At 38.4% G+C, this 18,958-nt stretch overlaps 1 protein-coding gene across 4 annotated transcripts in view; it reads right to left on the bottom strand.

Annotated features, from left to right (window-relative positions):
* The window catches only part of Prp16 (ATP-dependent RNA helicase l(1)G0007), a 104,011-nt gene that overhangs the window by 26,318 nt on the left and 58,735 nt on the right, over window positions 1-18,958 (bottom strand). For all 4 annotated transcript variants that reach the window (XM_089249148.1, XM_089249152.1, XM_089249150.1 and 1 more), the window contains exons 16-18: window positions 8,236-8,336; window positions 8,060-8,106; window positions 851-1,013 (exon numbers count right to left, since the gene is read on the bottom strand). In XM_089249148.1, the coding sequence (XP_089105274.1) occupies window positions 851-1,013; window positions 8,060-8,106; window positions 8,236-8,336 (311 nt within the window). The remainder of the gene's footprint in view (window positions 1-850; window positions 1,014-8,059; window positions 8,107-8,235; window positions 8,337-18,958) is intronic.

The following is an 18,958-nucleotide window of genomic DNA, read 5'->3' as shown; positions in this document are numbered from 1 at the left end:
GCTTTGTGTCGTGCAGTCATCAAGGGTACACAAGTGGGCCTTCGGCTCCGAAAGCCTATATCGATGATGTTCCGTTGAATGGTTCGCACGCTGACACTTGTTGATGGCCCAGCATTGAAATCTGCAGCAATTTGCGGAAGGGTTGCACGACTGTCACGTTTAATGATTCTCGTCAGTTGTCGTTGGTCCCGTTCTTGCATGATCTTTTTCCGGCCACAGCGATGTCGTAGATTTAATTTTTTACTGGATTCCTGATATTCACGGTACACTCGTGAAATGGCCGTACGTGGAAATCCAAATTTCATCGCTACCTTGGAGATGCTATGTCCCATCTGTCGTGCGCCGACTATAACACCACATTCAAACTCACTTAAATCTCGATAACCTGCCATTTTAGCAGCAGTAACTAATCTAACAACTATGCCAGATACTTGTTGTGTTATATAGGCGTTGCCGACTGCAGCGCCATACTCTGATTGGTTCCATATCTCTTTATTTGCATATGCATGCCTGTACCAGTTTTTTTGGCGCTTCAGTTTATATTAAGTAGAACACAACATGAATGATAGGATACTTCGAAACTTTGTCACTGCTAAACAAATGTCTGAAATGTGCAAAAAAAAAATGCAAGTTTTTTGGTTGCAACAATTCCTAGAATGTTCACTTTAGCTACTATAGGGTTTCTCTCAACACGTTTATTTTTTTACAATGATTTATCATTTCTTTAATGCTCAAAGTACATGGGGAAAACATATAGAAAAACAAAAGTTCTTAAAAATATAATTAAAACTAAGAAAAGAACTAAAAAAAAAAAATCCCAATTATAATGTATTCACGAAACACACTATACCTGTGGTGGTGGATCCATAAAATGGAACTGGAGAAGATTTTGAACACCCAGGGATTTTAACAGCAAAACAACATTAGCTAAATTTGTCCGTTGTATCTCTGGAACTGTTGTGATGAGCATTTCATTTTTATACTGACTCTCTGTGTACAGCCTAAAACAATGTCTGAAAAGGCAAGAAACCAAATTTACTTGACATGAAATGCAATTTTTTATTTGTTCATACTATATTATATCCGTACTCATGTATATGTCAATAGTTTCAAGTCATCTATAAAAATATTTCAATAAATCTTCAACAATATTTGTTAGGTATTTTAACTTATTCTCTCAAAATTTAAAAACAACTCTACAAATATAACTACAATTACTGCTTGCTTTTAAAATTTTATAATTTACAAACTGATAAATTTTTTCTGATCCCAAACAATGTGTTGTTGTTCATCGCGTCAAAACAAGTTCAGAAAAACAGTATCTTTTTTCATTAAACCCTTCCCCATCCATACTACAATTTTTTTTGACATACAGCATTAAGACAAAATATTTCACTTCTAAATACACACACAAAGCAGGGTTTAAGCTACTGTTGAATTTTTCGCAAAATACGAAAACAAGTCTTAGAATGCAAAAGTAGTAGTAGCCACTTTTGCAAAAATGCATATAGGAGGTACAAAACGAGTAGGCATCCAACCAATCATTATCATTGTAGCATTTTGCTAAAGCTTCCCTCCCCCCTCCCATTTTCGTTTTTTTTCTAAAGGAATTTTTTATCTAGCTTAAACACTGACACAAAGACCACAACACACAAAATTCCCAACAAGGTGGTTGAAAAAAAGATATCAAAAAAATATATGGATGTCAAATATATCTGCAATACAGCAACGCAAAATAAGAGAAATTATCATGAAATAATAACAACTATGAAAAATATAACACACTGCTCCATAAAATATTATGTCTGTCTCCATCTGAGTAGGGATAGCTTCTTGATTCATCCCTATATATGAAGATCATAATTATTTTTAAACATGCTAATTGTGGTGGAATTCTCGACTCCTGCATTTTTATTCTGCATGTGAACACATTAAAAACATCAAGTCTCTCTCATGGCTCAAGCCCTGTGTACTGACAAGAGCGCAAGCAGCTCTTCTTTGTACTCCTCCTCATCCAAGTCTATGTCTCTCTGTAGGCATGGTCCCCAAAACTGCACAGCATACTCCAGGCTAGGACAAACTAATCCCTGGAACAGCTGAAGAATAACTTTTGGAGAACGCGAAGACTCAATTTTGATAATGAAAACTGACATTCTTTTATTTCCTTTTTTTGACCACCACATGTTCAGAAAAAAAATTTATTACGTTTTATATTTAATATTTATTTGGAAGGCCAGAGTTACCCCCCACTCCACAGCCTTCAGTTGTCCCTTACTAATCAATGCTGGTGTCCCCTTGTCGAACCACTCGAATAAAGATGTATTGTATTAATAACTCATGGTTCATACTATCCATCTCATTGAAAATTTAAAAAAAATTTGATCACATCTCCCTGCTTCGAAAAAAAAATATTTGATCTGTGCAAACAGCATGAGACGATTCAAATTGGAACTGAAACAATACAACCTGGTATATGGTAAGATATATTTTGACAAACCGCCATGGAAAATGAAAATGTTGAAATGGGACACTAATGAAAGTGATTGCTTTATATGGTCAATATATACTGACGGGTCCAGGATCTGTAATAGAACTGCTGGTGCATATATGATATATATGGCTAAAAAACTCTAACAAAAAGAATTAACTTCCTGTGTTATAACAAGTTAGAAAAATTATGTTGTGTAAAACTCTGAATTTTCCTTCGAATAAATGTTGAAGTGGAAAAATATGTCTTTTATTGTTGTCATCTATTTGATTCAATGTTGGGAAACAAAAAATAAACTGGGTATGCAAATGGTTTGTTGCATGCAAATTCGTAAACAATCTTGTCGATACCCTGATAGAGTTTATCGTTAAAATGGGAAAAAATTGTTGCCCCAAGGGTACTTCCGTGAATGGTACCAGAAGATGGGAAAAAATTCAAGGAATCCAAATCCACAATTTCAAATCAATTGACCTGTAATTTCGGCCAAAATTCAAAATCTTGCAAAAATTTAAAATCCAACACCCTGATGATGTCCAAACATGCTTTTTCGATAGATGAGACACAAGGGACTGCCACTTCCCCCCCCCCCACTTTCCTATGCGGAGAAGATGGGGCGGGCCAAGGACTATCTGTCAGTCAAGGCCTGATGTAGGGTGGTCAACTCAGGGGTGAGAAATGACAAAGTCCATTGCGGGTCATACTCTTTCCAATCCTTGAGTGGTGATGACGAATATATGGGTCATGGAAGACCTGTTCCTTCCCCCTTGACCTATTGTACTTTGACTGACACCTTCAAAATCTACTAATCCTCACGCCTCCTTAATCCTCACGTTGTAAAAGCTCGTTCAAATAAATGAAGCACTTGGTTGAACAGTTACAATGAATTGGTTCTAGACCATCACAATAAATACTGTCTGTATAGAACAAGGTGGGGTTTTTTTTTTACTGGTATCTTGAAAGTACAAATGAATGATTGTTAGAATTGAATTTGGGAGGGGTAGTATAGAGAGAGAGAAAAAAAGCCATTTAACTTTCTGTCCCCCCCCCCCCATTATATTCACAACATGTGAAGCTGTACGTAAAAATTATTCTGAAAATTATTGTTTTTTTTATTTTAAATTCAGTGAAACCTTGATATAACGATATTCTGGAAACCATGAAAAATATCGTTGTAGAGGGATTTATCGTTGTATCGAGTATCATTGTAGCGAGATTTCACTGCATACACGTAAATAAACGTATGCAATCAACTAAAATCAAAAGTTCTCTCATTGGCTAGAAGATAAAACTGAATTTTTTTTTTAGAATTTATTCCAAGTTACATAAATTTAAGTTGTGGCTTGCATAATATTTCATACTATTTGTTATTTCACAAATTTTTTATATACAGTGAAACCTTGCTACAACGATAATCGATAAATCCTTCAACAATGATTTTTTTTTTTTTTTTTGAAGTTTTGTGCGGGAATGTCAATTCTCTAAGTTAAATTGCTACCTCTCGATATAACGATAACTCATATACAACTATATTTCTTTTTTGGTCCGCACATAAATTAGTCGCGAAGCCCAAAATTGGACAGTTTGCCTGGCCGATGTCCGAATTTCGAGCTTTGGCCGGATCCTATGTATTGATTCCTATGATTTAAGTTCATCGCCACGTTGGCGTATTGTTTTGTGATAATTGTGACCATTTATAATTATGGTTAGCGACAGTAACTCTAACAATCAAAGGAATCTGAATACCGATATCTTAGAGATCGGTACCGATCTCTAAGATATCGGTATCTCATACATATGGAACTACGTACAGTCGCCAAATTCAAGCTTAGACAATAAAATTTCTGGATAAGGTTATTATGAAATCATGAAAAGAAAAGCTTCTCCGCTTAGATACTGTTACGAACTTTCGACGATAGATGGCGCGATTTGTTCGATAGAAATATCGATGATACTGGTTTCGGTCTAAGCGCAGACACATGCGATTGGTGGAGAACTGGCAGGGCGTGTAGAGAAAAATCTAGAAAGTCCCGCCCCCTCCAGGCAGTCCCCATGGTGGCGCCGTCGACTAGGAAACTGTAAAATAGAATTTTGTGGAATGTTCTTTTTCTCGAAGTTTCTCCGGGGTTATCAATAGTGCTCAGAGAGGCACAAGGAGATTTAGTCAGTCGTGTTTAAACTTTACGAGAAAGTTGTTAGCTCTCTGATTAGCCTGTGAATACGTGTAAATTGCTGTTCTGTAAATAAATCTGTGATTGCCCATCGAACCGCTTCTTGTTTTGCAATCTCGAAGTCTTGTGGAAAATTATCCGCAACAATTTGGTTTCAGAAGTGGGATAATTCAAGACTTGCATGAAGACGAGAAGAATGGGCATGGACAAAATTCGAGAACAGCTGAACCAACTGATGTCTCTGATGGGCCAGATGAAATCAGGCATCGAAGCCATGAAGGCAGCCGTGACAAATGTCACCACCCCCATTGGTGTCGTTAGAGAGCTGAAAGATCTGGAGAGTGACAAAAACTATCGTGGGACCGACAAAAACGAGAAAGACAAGTCGTTGGGAACCTGGAAACGCCATGAAACAGGCTACCTGTGGAGCATATGCTTAGTCTCAGCTACCGGTACGGAAGATGCGCCATGCCGAGTGTAGCACGTCTCACAGATGCACGGGGTCCACGTGATAGGCGAGATCGATGGACTACCATGGAGGATGGCCATCAACACCAGAGCCAATGTGAGTATCGTCAGGACGGACCTGGCACGGAAATTCCAGCAACGACTTCTCTATGTACCACCATCGTTGACGCTGCAGACAGTCACAGGCGAGAAAATGACTGTGAGAGGAAAATTGACAGTCTCACTGAAGTTCGCCACGGTCACCTACCAACACACCATCTACGTGGCAAACATAAGAGATCCATGTATCATCAGAGTGGACTTCTTGAGGAAACACGGATTTTCCTTGGACATAAGGAATGACCAGTTGCACACGCCGAGGGAACGTATCGCCCTACTCGGATGTGATCGTAACGAAGTACCTCGAAGGAAAGTGATGGACAGTCCAGAGGCGAATAAAGAGTGCATCGCCGATGCAGAGAAGATCAATGGCAGGACCGGAACTGTGCTCTCACAAGGGTCAGATGGCATGAAGAGGGCGATCCAGCCTCGTAAAGAAAAAGCGCATGGAAATGCCGATGCCCTGACGAGAGGACAGGGTACACAGAACCGTGGTCGTTGCATCAAGGCAGAAGAGGAGTGCGGACCGGTGAACCCTCTATTGAGACAGATAATATCTCAAGTCTCAAGTGACCATCCTTGGAGTGATGAAAACACCCGAAAGGCCCAACTAGAAGATCCCGACATACGACCGATCATGCAGTTGAAGGAATCCACCAGTAGTAAACCGACATGGCAAGACGTCGCCTCTTCCAGTCTGATGACCAAGATATACTGGGCGCTATGTGACTCTCTGCTGCTCTTCCACCAGAGGAACACGTCCAGGGACTCGAGGACATGCATCGAATCGCCAGACACTGGATCAGCATTGGCTCCGAAAAGATGAGGAACCGCTACGATGCGAGGGCCACATCTCATGATTTCAAGGAATGGGACCTCGCCTGGCTCTGGAACCCGAAGCGCCGGAAAGGATTGTGCCCGAAACTTTAGACGTCATGGGAAAGACCCTACAGAGTCGTGAAGAGACTGGACGACGTCGTAGCTCGGATCCAGAAGACGTCATCCTCGAAGTACAAGGTGGTCCACTTCAACCGACTGGCCTCTTACCACAGTGACAACCCGCCGGACTGAATTGTCGGGACGAACAATTCTAAGAGAGGGGCAATGTTACGAACTTTCGACGATAGATGGCGCGTTTTGTTCGATAGAAATATCGATGATACTGGTTTCGGTCTAAGCGCAGACACATGCGATTGGCGGAGAACTGGCAGGGCGTGTAGAGAAAAATCTAGAAAGTCCCGCCCCTCCATACGGTAGCGCCGCCGACTAGGAAACTGTGAAATAGAATTTTGTGGAATGTTCTTTTTCTCAAAGTTTCTATCCGGGTTATAAATACTATGGCGCTCACAAGATGGGAAACGGAGAGAGACAGAGAGAGGCACAAGGAGATTCAGACAGTTGTGTTTAAACTTTGTGAGAAAGTTGTTAGCTCTCTGGTTAGCTTGTAAGTACGTGTAAATTGCTGTTCTGTAAATAAATCTGTGTTTGTCCGTCGAACCACTTCTTGTTTTGCAACCTCGAAGTCTTGTGGAAAATTATCCGAAACAATACGCATGTGACTTTTGGGAAAATTCTGTGTGGCTACGAGATCAAAAGTTTGCTAAATTTTCTTTTCAATAATTTGTAGCAGGTTGTTTTGCCTGTGATAGGAAACTTTTACTTGTTTGAAACACAAATTTAACAACACCAAAAAGTCTTTTATTTTTATTGAGAGAAAAAACCAATAAATTAGATTTAACTGAGAAGATGGTTTAAGGTATAAGAAAGGTTTTTCTTTTCTCTTTCGAAAGCAAAAATAATCCATGTGAATTGCACCCCACTAAAAGAACTAAATAAAAAAAATAGCTTGGACAGTGTATGTCAAAACCACAATTTTCTTTATTTCAAAGCATATGTGATGTGGCCTTTTTGAAACATTGCGCTACATATTTAATTTTTCTTCAAAAGCAAAATCTACTGCTTTATCCGACATCTTAATTTCTTTTATTACACAAAAAATGTTCTTTTTTTTGTGAAATTTGAAAGAAAAAAAAAATCATAGATGTCGGTTTGTCAAAAATAATTGGCATGTTTTCTGAGCAATGTCAAGGCATGAAGCGACCCCCCCCCCCCCAAATACAGTGTTCCGTTGCTGTATGAAAAGGGGAGGGGAGGTTTGGGGTTCATGCTTTGGCAGAGATTATAGCGTTATCTTTCAGGAAAAAACTTCACCCCCCCCCCCTCTTTCAGAAGAAAAAAAATTTGACTCCCAACCCCATTCTTGAGAAAATCCTGAGAACGCCTATGCTGTATTTAGTATACTTTTGATACACTCGATATATATATATATAGTAGCTTTCGCAATATGTACAAAATTGTAACAAAATTGACAAGTTTAAAAAGAAATACGATAAACATGTTGGGGGGTAAATCGAGAAGCTACCCATACTTAGAATAAGACAACCGTAAGTATTCTTTATGGGCATTGTATAATATTTTATCACGTGTATATATTGTTTATAATTTTTATTAATTGCATTTTTAATTGGGTTGCTGTATTTTTTAAATTTATGACATCCATATTTTTATGGGCATCTTTTTCTCAGCCACCTCGTTGGGCGTTTTGCCTGTTGTGGCGTTGTTTTTGTATTTGTATTTCTATTGACTTGCTAATTAAATCAAAATGAGAGATAATTGTAGTCAATGATAGGAATCATTTAACTTGCAAATCAAATAATTGGTTATTTCAAAATATATATATATAAATGAAAAGTGAATGTAAAAGCAAACATCCAGAGTCAGTAAAACCACCTTTGAAAAAAGTTAAAAGTGGCTTATAAAATGAAAATAAGCTCACCCTGGTCCTGTTCTCCCAGCTCTTCCTGATCTCTGATTAGCATTTGCCTGTATGCATAAAAATGAATTTTAACTGAAGAAAATAACACACTAGCATAATATGATAGTTCTTTTATGTATGAACTATGTATGCAGTGAGCAATAAGATTATTTAAACTGAGGTAATTGATATCTTACCTGACTGATTGGATATATTTGCAATGCATCCATACCAATCCTTGGATTATAAACTTTCAACTTACAATATCCACTATCTACAACAAACATGATGCCATCAACTGGAAGAAATAAAATTCTAATTAAATAACTAATGAATATGAACTAAAAAATCAGAACAATTGAAATGGCTGATCACTAAGAAATTTTCAAAATGGCAGAGCTCAAACATAAATTAGTTAAAAGAAAGTTGTATTTCAACAGATTTTTGGAACAAGTTGTACTTTTTGAAGGTTTCAACAACTGGCTGAAGTGAAGATGAATTTAGGAAAGAGAACAATTCATCTTCGCTTCAGCCAGTTGTTAAAAACCTACATATGAATAGTGGAAAGTGACATCACATCCCAAGATAAGTTGTAACTTGCAAGCAAAGAAAGTAAAAAATTTAACACTCACATAACATATTTAAGTAGTCACACAAGCGCTATTATATTTAAGTTGCACATGTGCACCTCATAAACATTTCTTTATATATATATATAAGGAACAAATTGGTGCATGCGGAAATGTGTTGTGTGTATGTATGTGTGGCCGTAGCATATTTATGATGTCAGATATATGGTGATGATGTTGATTGGAGTACAGAAAACCTTGTTTCAGGCAAAGAATAATCAGGACCCAAACTATGATTGAAATGCTGAATAACCTTTGGTTATCGACAGGTGGCGCTAAAGTTTGCCAATTATAATATTCAGTGCTATCTGCTGGTTAGGAAGTGTAACTATTCCATCCATGTATTTTTGCGTTTATTGAAAAAATTTAGGTCTAAGATATCACCCATATATATATATATATATATATACACAAGGAATGTTGTCCTTAAAAGGCTGTTTTTGACTATATTTTCCTGGGTTCTTTTTTTTAACAGTGTTATATCTGGATTATTTTTTTGGTTAAGCCTGGTTTTTTTTTTTGGTTTGTTATATCCAGTGTGTTTTAAGCAGGGTATGTTATAATAGAGATAAAAATGTAAAGATGTGAATGGGCCAAATTTCACAACCGTACTTTTAATCCACTAGTTATGTTATAAGTGTACCCGACTAGATATGCAACTTTTTTTGAATTTCAGAAAATGATGCTACAAAAAGCATTTGAAAAGTAAGGTTAAATTAATAGAAAATAGATATATATGGTATAAAAATTTTTTTTAATGCAAAATTTTTTATTTAAACCGTTTTATTTATTTGAGTTGTTGTTTTTGTGTGTGGGTATGAACGAAAGTAAAATGTTTCATTTGGAATTCGTTATTGTGAATAAATGTAAAATTTCTGATCTGAATTTTTTTTTTTTGCGAATAAGTGCAAAATTTCTGATTAAAAAAATTGTTTTTGCGAAATTTACGTATCCCGTACACCTCTGTCACTTATGCGTCTTTTCTTTTTGTTCCCTTGCACTGATGCATAAGTGAGAGATTACTTTAGATAGAAAAATAGATAAAGACAGAGGGATAATTAGATAAGGACTACTAAATAATCAGATAATATAATAGATAAAGGCACCTTGGATAATTTAACACAATATGAAAATTTTCACCTTACTGAAACATTTTGAACTTTGGAAACATAAAATTAAAAAAAAAAATTTAAACTCAAGACAGTTGAGTACACTTATCATCCCTGGATATAACATATGGTTTTGTAATCCCCGATTTTTATCCTATTTACTTCCATATACACTCATTGCCATAAAAATTTGCGCACCAAGAAGTAGCTGTTGGATCGTAACGAAAGTTGGCATAAAGATACATGTCTGGCAGGTATGTAAATGATCAGATGTACAGCGTGATATGTGTAATGCCACCAGAAGGCATAGAACTTCGTTCTCCTTGGCATATAAAAAAAGGTATGCAGAGGAATTTTGCCTGTACTTAATCTGTTGCAGAGAGATGCTATTTCATTAGTGATGCCATTACGCCACCATCGAAGACAATATGATCAGCTGTCAGAGTTCGAGAGGGGAAGAATCATCGGGATGATAAAAGCCGGGTGATCAGCTCGGCGAGTATCCACCACTTATGCCGATCTGACTTTACTGTGAGGAGGCGTTGGGACCAGTGGATGAGAGAGAGGTCGCATGCATGGCAGCCAGGCTCAGGATGCCCATAGCAGACCAAAATCTGAGAAGACTGTTACATCATTCGATAATCACGCACAGCGCCAACTGCATTATTGTCTTCTATTTAGACACAGGCAGCAGCTTCATTACAGGCCAGTGTCTGCCCGTGCCGCCATGAGTTGCCTCTCTGGAGAACATTTGTTATTGTGGCACCCATTATGTGTGCTACGAATGAAACCCACTCACCATCGCCTCCATTTGGAGTGGTATTGAGCTCGACAGGATTGGACCCCAATCTAATGGAAACAGGTTATCTTCAGCGAGATTCAATTTGGGCAGTGATAACAACCGTGTGCATGTGTGGAGGTCCTGTGGCAAAACGACTCAATCCTGCCTTGGCAGGTCCCTTCGCTATACAGCAGGGCACAGCTGGTGTGATGGTATGGGTGTCGTCGCATGTGACACCCGGTCACCTCTAATATTCATCTACAGTACGATGACAGCCAAGAGGTATGTTCGTGACATCTTTCAGCCACATGTGTTGCCACTCATGACAGGGCTTCTAGGAGGCATTTTTCAACAAGACAATGCTTGACTCACACACAGCAAAGGTGTCACAGGAATGCCTCAGCCACATTAACACCCTTCCTTGGCTTACCCGATCTCCAGATTTTTCACTAACCTAGCACATCTGGGATCACTTGGGACAGCAAAATGGGCAGCCTAGGAATTTGATTGAACTAGAGGTGAACTTACAGCAACTGTGGAATGAGATGACGCAGGACATCATATGGGTAGGGCCATCTTAAGAGCACCATGGGCACCCAGACCAAAGGATTTTTCTGAGACCTTACCAGGCAATTTATATGTATGCTCTTCGAAAATTTCAAATCTACCTCATTTTTGTGAGGCTCCTCTTCGCTTGGAGGCCCTGAGCCATGCTTGGATAGGCCCATGCATTAAGATGGCACTGCATATGGGACCTATATGCTTCAATGCCCACCTGTATCGCAGTATATTCAAGCTAGAGGTGATCCAACAGGGTAATAGAACCTCCATTCATTTGTAGTTTTTTTCTGTAACAAATGATTCTTTTGCTTTAATTATGTAATTACTTACTTATATCAACATTGTACTCACATACATAAAATTATGTTCCATTCGGACAACTCTTTCTTGGTGCACAAATTTTTATGGCAATGAGTGTATTTTTATCTCTGTTATTACATACCCCACTTAAAACTGGATCCGGAAATTTTGCCCCCGAAATTTTGCCCTTGTTGAACCCTGGGACATTTCGCCCCCGAAATTTTCTCACCTGATATTTCACCTACCCTGAACGCATGAGTAACTAACTGTCTGTGTGAGTGACCAAGTGAGTGTGAAATTGGCTTTAGGGGTGAGTTAGTGACCATACAAATGACTAAGTGAGTGACAGAATGACTAAGTGGGTGACAGAATGACTAAGTGAGTGACAGAATGACACATGAGAGCAACAGTATCTATGAGTGTGGAATGGACTGTATGAGTGTGGAATGGACTGTATGAGTGTGGAATGGACTGTATGAGTGTGGAATTGACTGTATAAGTGAGTGATCGTATGAGCATCCAAGTGAGTGATTGAATGATTGACTGTATGAGTAACAGAGTAGTTGATCATGTGAGTGACCAAATGATTGACCACATGAGTGACCGAGTGATTTAATGTATGAGTGGCCAGGTCAGTAACCAAGTGACTGCTTGTATGAGTTCCAAAGTGAGTGACCAAGTGATTAACCACATGACTGAATGAGTGATTCACTGTGAGTTCCAAAGTGAGTGACAGTGATTGACCATATCAGTGACCAAGCAAGTAACCGAGTGATTGACTGTATAAGTGTCCAAGTGAGTGACGAAGTGATTGACCATATGAATGATTGTGTGAGTGATGATATGAGTGTCGAAGGGAGTTACTGAGTGATTGACCATATGGGTGACCGAGTGAGTGCTTATTTGAGTTTTCAAGTGACTGTGATTTACTGTATGAGTGATATAGTGAGTGACTATGTGAGTAAGTGACTTAATAATGACCAAGTGAGTGACCGTATTGAGTGACCATAATAATGAAAAAGTGAGTGATCGTATTGAGTGACCATAATAATGAAAAAGATGAATGAGTGACCATAATAATGAAAAAGATGAATGAGTGACCATAATAATGAACAAATTAGTAACGGAATTTGAGTGACCAAGTGAATGATCGTATGAGTGGCTAATAATGAACAAAACATAAGCGGGAGTATAACAGTCCTAAAGAAAAACATTAAAATCCCCCCAAACTACCCCCCCCCCCCCCGCTTAATACGTACGGCAATGCATTTGTGACAGCAATACAGCAATAGACATTATATTATGCTTTTTTGTGCAAATTTCTGCAGCATACTCACCTAACATTTACACAAGGGGCAAAATGTCGGGTTTAAAATGAGATATCTGGTCCAACTCACGTAGTCGGTCACTCATATGGTCACTCACTTGATCACTCATATGGTCGCTTGCTTGATGATTCATATGATAACTTACTTCGTCACTCACTTTGTTATTGTACTGCTGCTGTCACTTCTACGGTCATTCATATGGTCAGGGTAGGTGAAATGCCAATCTGTAAATGTCTACCGATATAAAATAACTTACTTGATCATTCATGCGGTAACTCATACAATCATTCATATGTTCACTATATGGTCACTCATACAATTGCTCATACGGTCAGGGCAAGTGAAATGTCAGGAAGTATATGTCCAACTCATTTGATCACTCACAGGGTCACTCACTTGGTCAGGGCACGCAAAGTGTCACAAGTAGATGTCCAACTTCCTTTATCACTCATACGGTCACTTAAATGGTCATTCTTACCATCAATCATCTGTTCACACATTATATGGTCATTTGTACCATTGCTCATACGGTCAGAGCAGGTGAAATATGAAGGGAGTAAATTTCCAGTTCACTTGATCACTCACATGGTCAGGGCAGGCAAAATACCATCGGGGCTAAATGTCCAACTTACGTGATCATTCATACAGTCACTCACACCATCATTCACATGTTTACTCCTACAGTCAGGGCAGGTTCATTGTCCCGGATAAGTGTCCAGCTCACTTGGTCCACTTGTACCATCATTGATGTTCTCTCATACGGTCAGGGCAGGTGAAATGTCAGGGGGGGGGGTAAATGTCCAATTCAGTTGATCACTGATATGGTCACTCACCGGGTCGCTCATATGTTCAGGGCAGGCGAAATGTCCAGGGTGAAATATCAAGGGCAAAATGTCAGGAGTGAAATTTCCAGGGGCCAAATATACCAGGGCGAGATGTCTGGGACAAAATGTTGTGGGGGGAAAGGATTTTGTGAACCTTTAAAACATACACTGTGGCTATAACATACCAAAACTACTGTCTTAACCTAGAAAATAATTCTGATATAACATAGTGCTAACAAAATCCTGGAAAAATGAAGCTGAAGTGACTTATTCAGCATATATTGTATGCAGACATATATGACCACTGACTACACAGCGAGGCAATCTTGGAATGGTTTGAGCTCCTTCCCAAAGGATTGGACTATTTTGTAGAGCTGTAGAACTTTGATCTATCGTCATGGACAATTTAATACTGATTGAGTTGCGCTGGAAGTGTGAGTGTGTGTACCTAACAGTATGAGTAAGTATATAGTGTTGCATGTGAATTTTTATTGGTGCCATCTTTTACAAATTCTGAGTGAAGTGTAATGTTTGAATATCTGTACCGTTGTAGGCCTGTTGCTCTCTGTGGTGAGACTTTTGTATTGTATGCAGGTGATATTTTTTTTCATAGAAATCATGGAAATTTTAAAACTAAAGAAAAATTTATTGTCAAACTAATGAAAAATTTATTGTCAAACTAATGAAAAATTTATTGTCAAACTAATGAAAAATTTATTGTCAAACTAATGTAAAATTTATTGTCAAACTAATGTAAAATTTATTGTCAAAATTATTACAACTGGCCCTCTGTATTTACAGTTCTAGTAATCGCAGTCTCTTTTCCAGTTTTTTTTGAAAAACACTAAAGGGGAACAGATTCCTGCATTGAAACAAAATATAAGTTGTACATGTTAAATAAACATTTAAAAATTCCCTCTTAAAGTTTTTCCTGGCGGTTCTGAAAATATTTATACAAAGCTGTTGTTTGAATAACAGTATCAATAACATAATAAAGACAGAACCTTTATCTTGAAAAGAAAAGAGTATTCAGAGAGTATAAAAGTGGACAAGGTGACCTATCATTGTTTACTGATAAAAGAAGACTGTTGAAGAAAGCGATAAGGGATAGTAAAAAGGAAGTTGAATCTAGGTTGAACGATAACATTGGCTCTGACCCAAAATCATTTTTTCGATATGTCAATAATGGATGTAAGGGGACAGTTGGCCCCCTCTCGATAGGAGGCTCTAGGGTAGAGAGCAATGTAGGCATGTGTAGTGCTTTCAATGACTTTTTCGTGTCTGTTTTTAATGGAGATAATGATATTCAATATACGGGTGTTGCATGGGGTAATAAAACCCTCAACGATATTCAAGTAGAAGGCGTGGAGGTCCTAAATCTTCTAAGAAATGTATGTGCAAGCAAAGCACCAGATGATATCTATCCCAGGGTCCTCAGGGAATGTGCTAATGAATTGTTGGGGCCAGTCACACAGATATACAGGAGTAGTGTTGCTGAGGGTATCGTCCCAAGAGATTGGAAGCTTGCTAACGTTTTTATGATATTTAAGAAGGGTAGTAGAGGAGTGGTGTCAAATTATCGTGCAGTGAGTTTGACGAGCTCCCTCTCAAAAATTTTAGAAATTATCATCAAAAGGCAGTTTGTGAAGTGGATAGACGAGAATAATGTATTCTCGGATAATCAGCATGGGTTCAGGAAGGGAAAGTCATGTGTAACTAACTTCCTTTGCTTCTATGATCACGTGACTTAGGCTTTGGGTAAGAGCAAAGTGTAGACGTTGTTTACCTTGATTTCCAGAAGGCATTCGATCGGGTCCAACATGGCAAATTCTTGAAGCGTTTACACGAGACTGGAATTGGGGGCAACTTGCTGAATTGGATAGAATCGTGGTTAAGAGATAGGTTGCAACAAGTTATGGTGAACGGGGAATTCTCTGGTTGGACAGACGTCACAAGTGGAGTTCCTCAGGGAAGTGTCTCCTTGGCCCCATACTTTTTTCACTTTTTATCGATAAACTCGATCAGGGTATCAATGGGATTACTAGCAAATTCACAGATGATGTAAAGCTAATGGGGGTAATCGGAAATGAAAGCGATAGGGAGTTGCTCCAGACCAACTTAAACAGGATTGCAGCATGGGCAAATGAATGGAGCATGATGTTTAGCGTTGATAAATGCATGGTCGCTCATTCTGGTTCGAACAACCCACGGTTCTCTTACAAGTTGAATGGTGTCACTATCACGGATGCAACTAGGGTCACTGATTTGGGAATTCTCATTCACGAGCGACTTAGGTTTTCTGAACATTGTTCAGCAGTGGTCAAAAAAGTGAATAGAATGCTTGGTCTCATTTTCAAAAAGGTCTCTTCGCGTTCTCCTAAAGTCATTCTTCCGCTTTTTCGAGGCTTAGTTCGTCGTGGACTGGAGTATGCTGTAAGGTTTTGGAGACCATACCTAGAGAGAGACATAGACTTGGTTGAAGGGGTACAGAGAAGAGCTATGCGTGTCCTTATTGGCACACAGGGCTTGAGTTATGAAGTGAGACTTCATTTTTTTAATATGTTTACATTGGATGAAAGCAAGTGTCGAGGAGATATGATCGAAGTGATCAAAAATTTCAATGGGATGGATAGAATGGACCATGAACTTTTAGTACACCGCCAATCGACTGCTTTTACCAGGGGACACTAGTATCGATTAGTGAGGGACAATGCAAGGTTATGGTGTCGCTGGGATTTTTTCTCTAATAGGGTTGTTAATAAAGGGAATAGCTTACCCCCGGAGGTAGAAATTGCAACACAATTGACGCGTTTAAAAAGAAATACGATAAACATGTTGGGGTAAATCGAAAAGCTATCCATTCTTAGAATAAGACAACCATAAGTATTCTTTATGGGCGTTGTATAATATTTTATCATGTGTATATATTGTTTATAATTTGTGTTAATTGCATTTTTAATTGGGTTGCTGTATTTTTGAAATATATGACATTCATATTTTTATCAGCCACCTCGTTGGGCATTTCGCCTGTCGTGGCGTTGTATTTGTATTTGAATGTGTTGTTTGAAAGTGAGAAACTTGAAAGGAAATTTCGAAATATTGACAAAGGTTAGCTTCCCACTATTACAGCATCAATGAGTCTACAGTCAAATATATCAAGATTCTATTAGTCTTTATTGTAGCTACACCTGCTACTCTATACCCCTGGATTCACATGTCTATCATGTAGAAAGTGCTGTTTTCTGTAGGTGTTCTTCAGAATTTAATAATGTTTTGTCCCTATCCTTTGGGAAAAATTTCGAAATCTCTTTTTGGAGATGTGAAGTGGGGTGTTACTGGGGCATCAATGTCAACATGTGGGTGTGATAAAAAAGTTATGCACGTAATGTATTGCATAATTTACACACTATAGCTGTCATTATTGAATCAGTGCAGCCTGAGGTACTGATAAGTAGAAGAAGTCATCCCGTCTCCCAGTAGTTTGTGTGAAAAATAGGGGAAAGCTGGAAAAAGTGATAATATGAAGATGATCAAGATTGAAAAGAAGAAAATTTTAGAAGTTCATCATGAGCAACATAGCAAAGGCTTTGTAAGTTTAAATCAGCAATGGATTACTTCTATGAAATAGACCCAACTGTGGTACATTTTTGACACGTATAAAAATTGTTAAAGGAAGCTTTGTTGCTATACTCTAACAAATTAACTGGAATTTAGAAGAAACTACTAGCAGACATTGTGTTGTTTTTCCAGAAAGCATCACCTTGAATCACTAAACCCACCTCCCCCCCCCCCCCACTTTCACTTCTTCCACACAAAGCAAATACTGTAAAAATGAGATGGCTAAAAAAAAAATTTTAGGGTTTGGGTTATTTTTGGTCACCCCTGGAACATAGCCCCTATGAATACGGAGGAACAATTGTACATTAACAATGGACAGATAGACTGGTAATGGTATTTTTTGCAAAAACGTGCCACCTGTTAGTAACAACTACAAGGTGGTTGATAATAAACCGACACTACTCAGACACATGCAGTGCCCATTCTGGTGGAGATATTTTGATGAAACTTGGTATATAGAATATATGGACCGGGGGGGGGGGGGGGGGAGAAGAAAGATTCAATAAAAGAAAGTTCAATTTTTGATCACCACGTGCAAATGTGGATATTTTTTTTTTATCATAGTAAACTTTTCCTTGTGGTCCAAATAACGTACCAGGTGTACAAGTATGAAATGCGGATTTCAGAAAACAGATGGTGCACCAATACAGTTTGTGATATAAAGATTTGACGCTGTGCCATTTTATTGTGTCATCAACAAGTGTCAGATGCGCACGAGTGATAAATTGGAAAAGTGTGTGCATAGTGTTGTATTGTTGTGTTCGATATGTCGAAAGTTATACTGAACAAAGAGCATTCGCAGACAGCATTAATTATTTTGTTTTCATTTGAAGAAAACTGTTGCTGAATCATACCGATTACTTTGAGAAGCTTATGGTGAACATGCTCCATCTCAAGATACGTGTGAATGATGGTTTCGGTTTTTCAAAAGTGGCGACTTCGATGTTACAGACAACGAACATGGAAAACCGCCAAAAAAAAAGATGTGGAATTGGAAGCATTGTTGGACGAAGATGATACTACACAGGCACAAAAACAACTCGCAGAGCAATTGGGCGTTAGTCAACAAGCTGTTTCCAATCGCAATGCCCTATGACAACGTGAAATGATCCTTGACAATGTTCAATGGCCAATGTGCAATGCTCCATCACATACAGCAAAAGCGGTTCGCGGGACTTTGGAAGCACTCAGCTGGAAGTTCTACCCTACGTGCTTACTCACCAGACTTGGCTCCTTCCGATTACCACTTGTTTGCATTGATGGGTCACACACTTTCTGAGCAACACTTTGGTTCGTACGAAGATGTGAAAAAATAGCTCGATGAATGGTTTGCAGCAAAAGGGGAAGATTTTTACTGGCCTGGTATTCACAAATTTCAAGAAAGATGGGGGAAATGTATAACAAGCATAGAGCATACTTTGAATAAAGCAATTTTTATCATTCTTCCGAATTTAACATGGTTTTTTTTAAAAAAAATCAGCATTTCATACTTGTACACCTGGTATATACCAAGTTTCAATTACAAATGTGTCCATCACGCTGGATGCTATATGGGTTGGAGTAATGTCAGTAAAATAAAGCTCAGTATAGTTTCGGTTCACTTATACTGACACTATTCAGACCAATGTAGCGTCTTTGTGGTGGATGTATTTAATATATTGAAACTTGGTATATACATTATTCAGACCAGGGGGGAGGGGATAACTGCAATAAAATAGTGTCACTTTTTCACCTGGTAGTCAAAAATCAAATTATTTTTTATTGAATATT

The sequence above is a fragment of the Pholcus phalangioides genome, unplaced genomic scaffold, assembly GCF_987345545.1.
Source record: "Pholcus phalangioides strain wild (caught in Gottingen) unplaced genomic scaffold, Ppha-v1.0 ptg000021l_1, whole genome shotgun sequence".
Classification (NCBI taxonomy): Eukaryota; Metazoa; Arthropoda; class Arachnida; order Araneae; family Pholcidae; genus Pholcus; species Pholcus phalangioides.
This window is presented reverse-complemented; position numbering and strand designations above follow the sequence as displayed.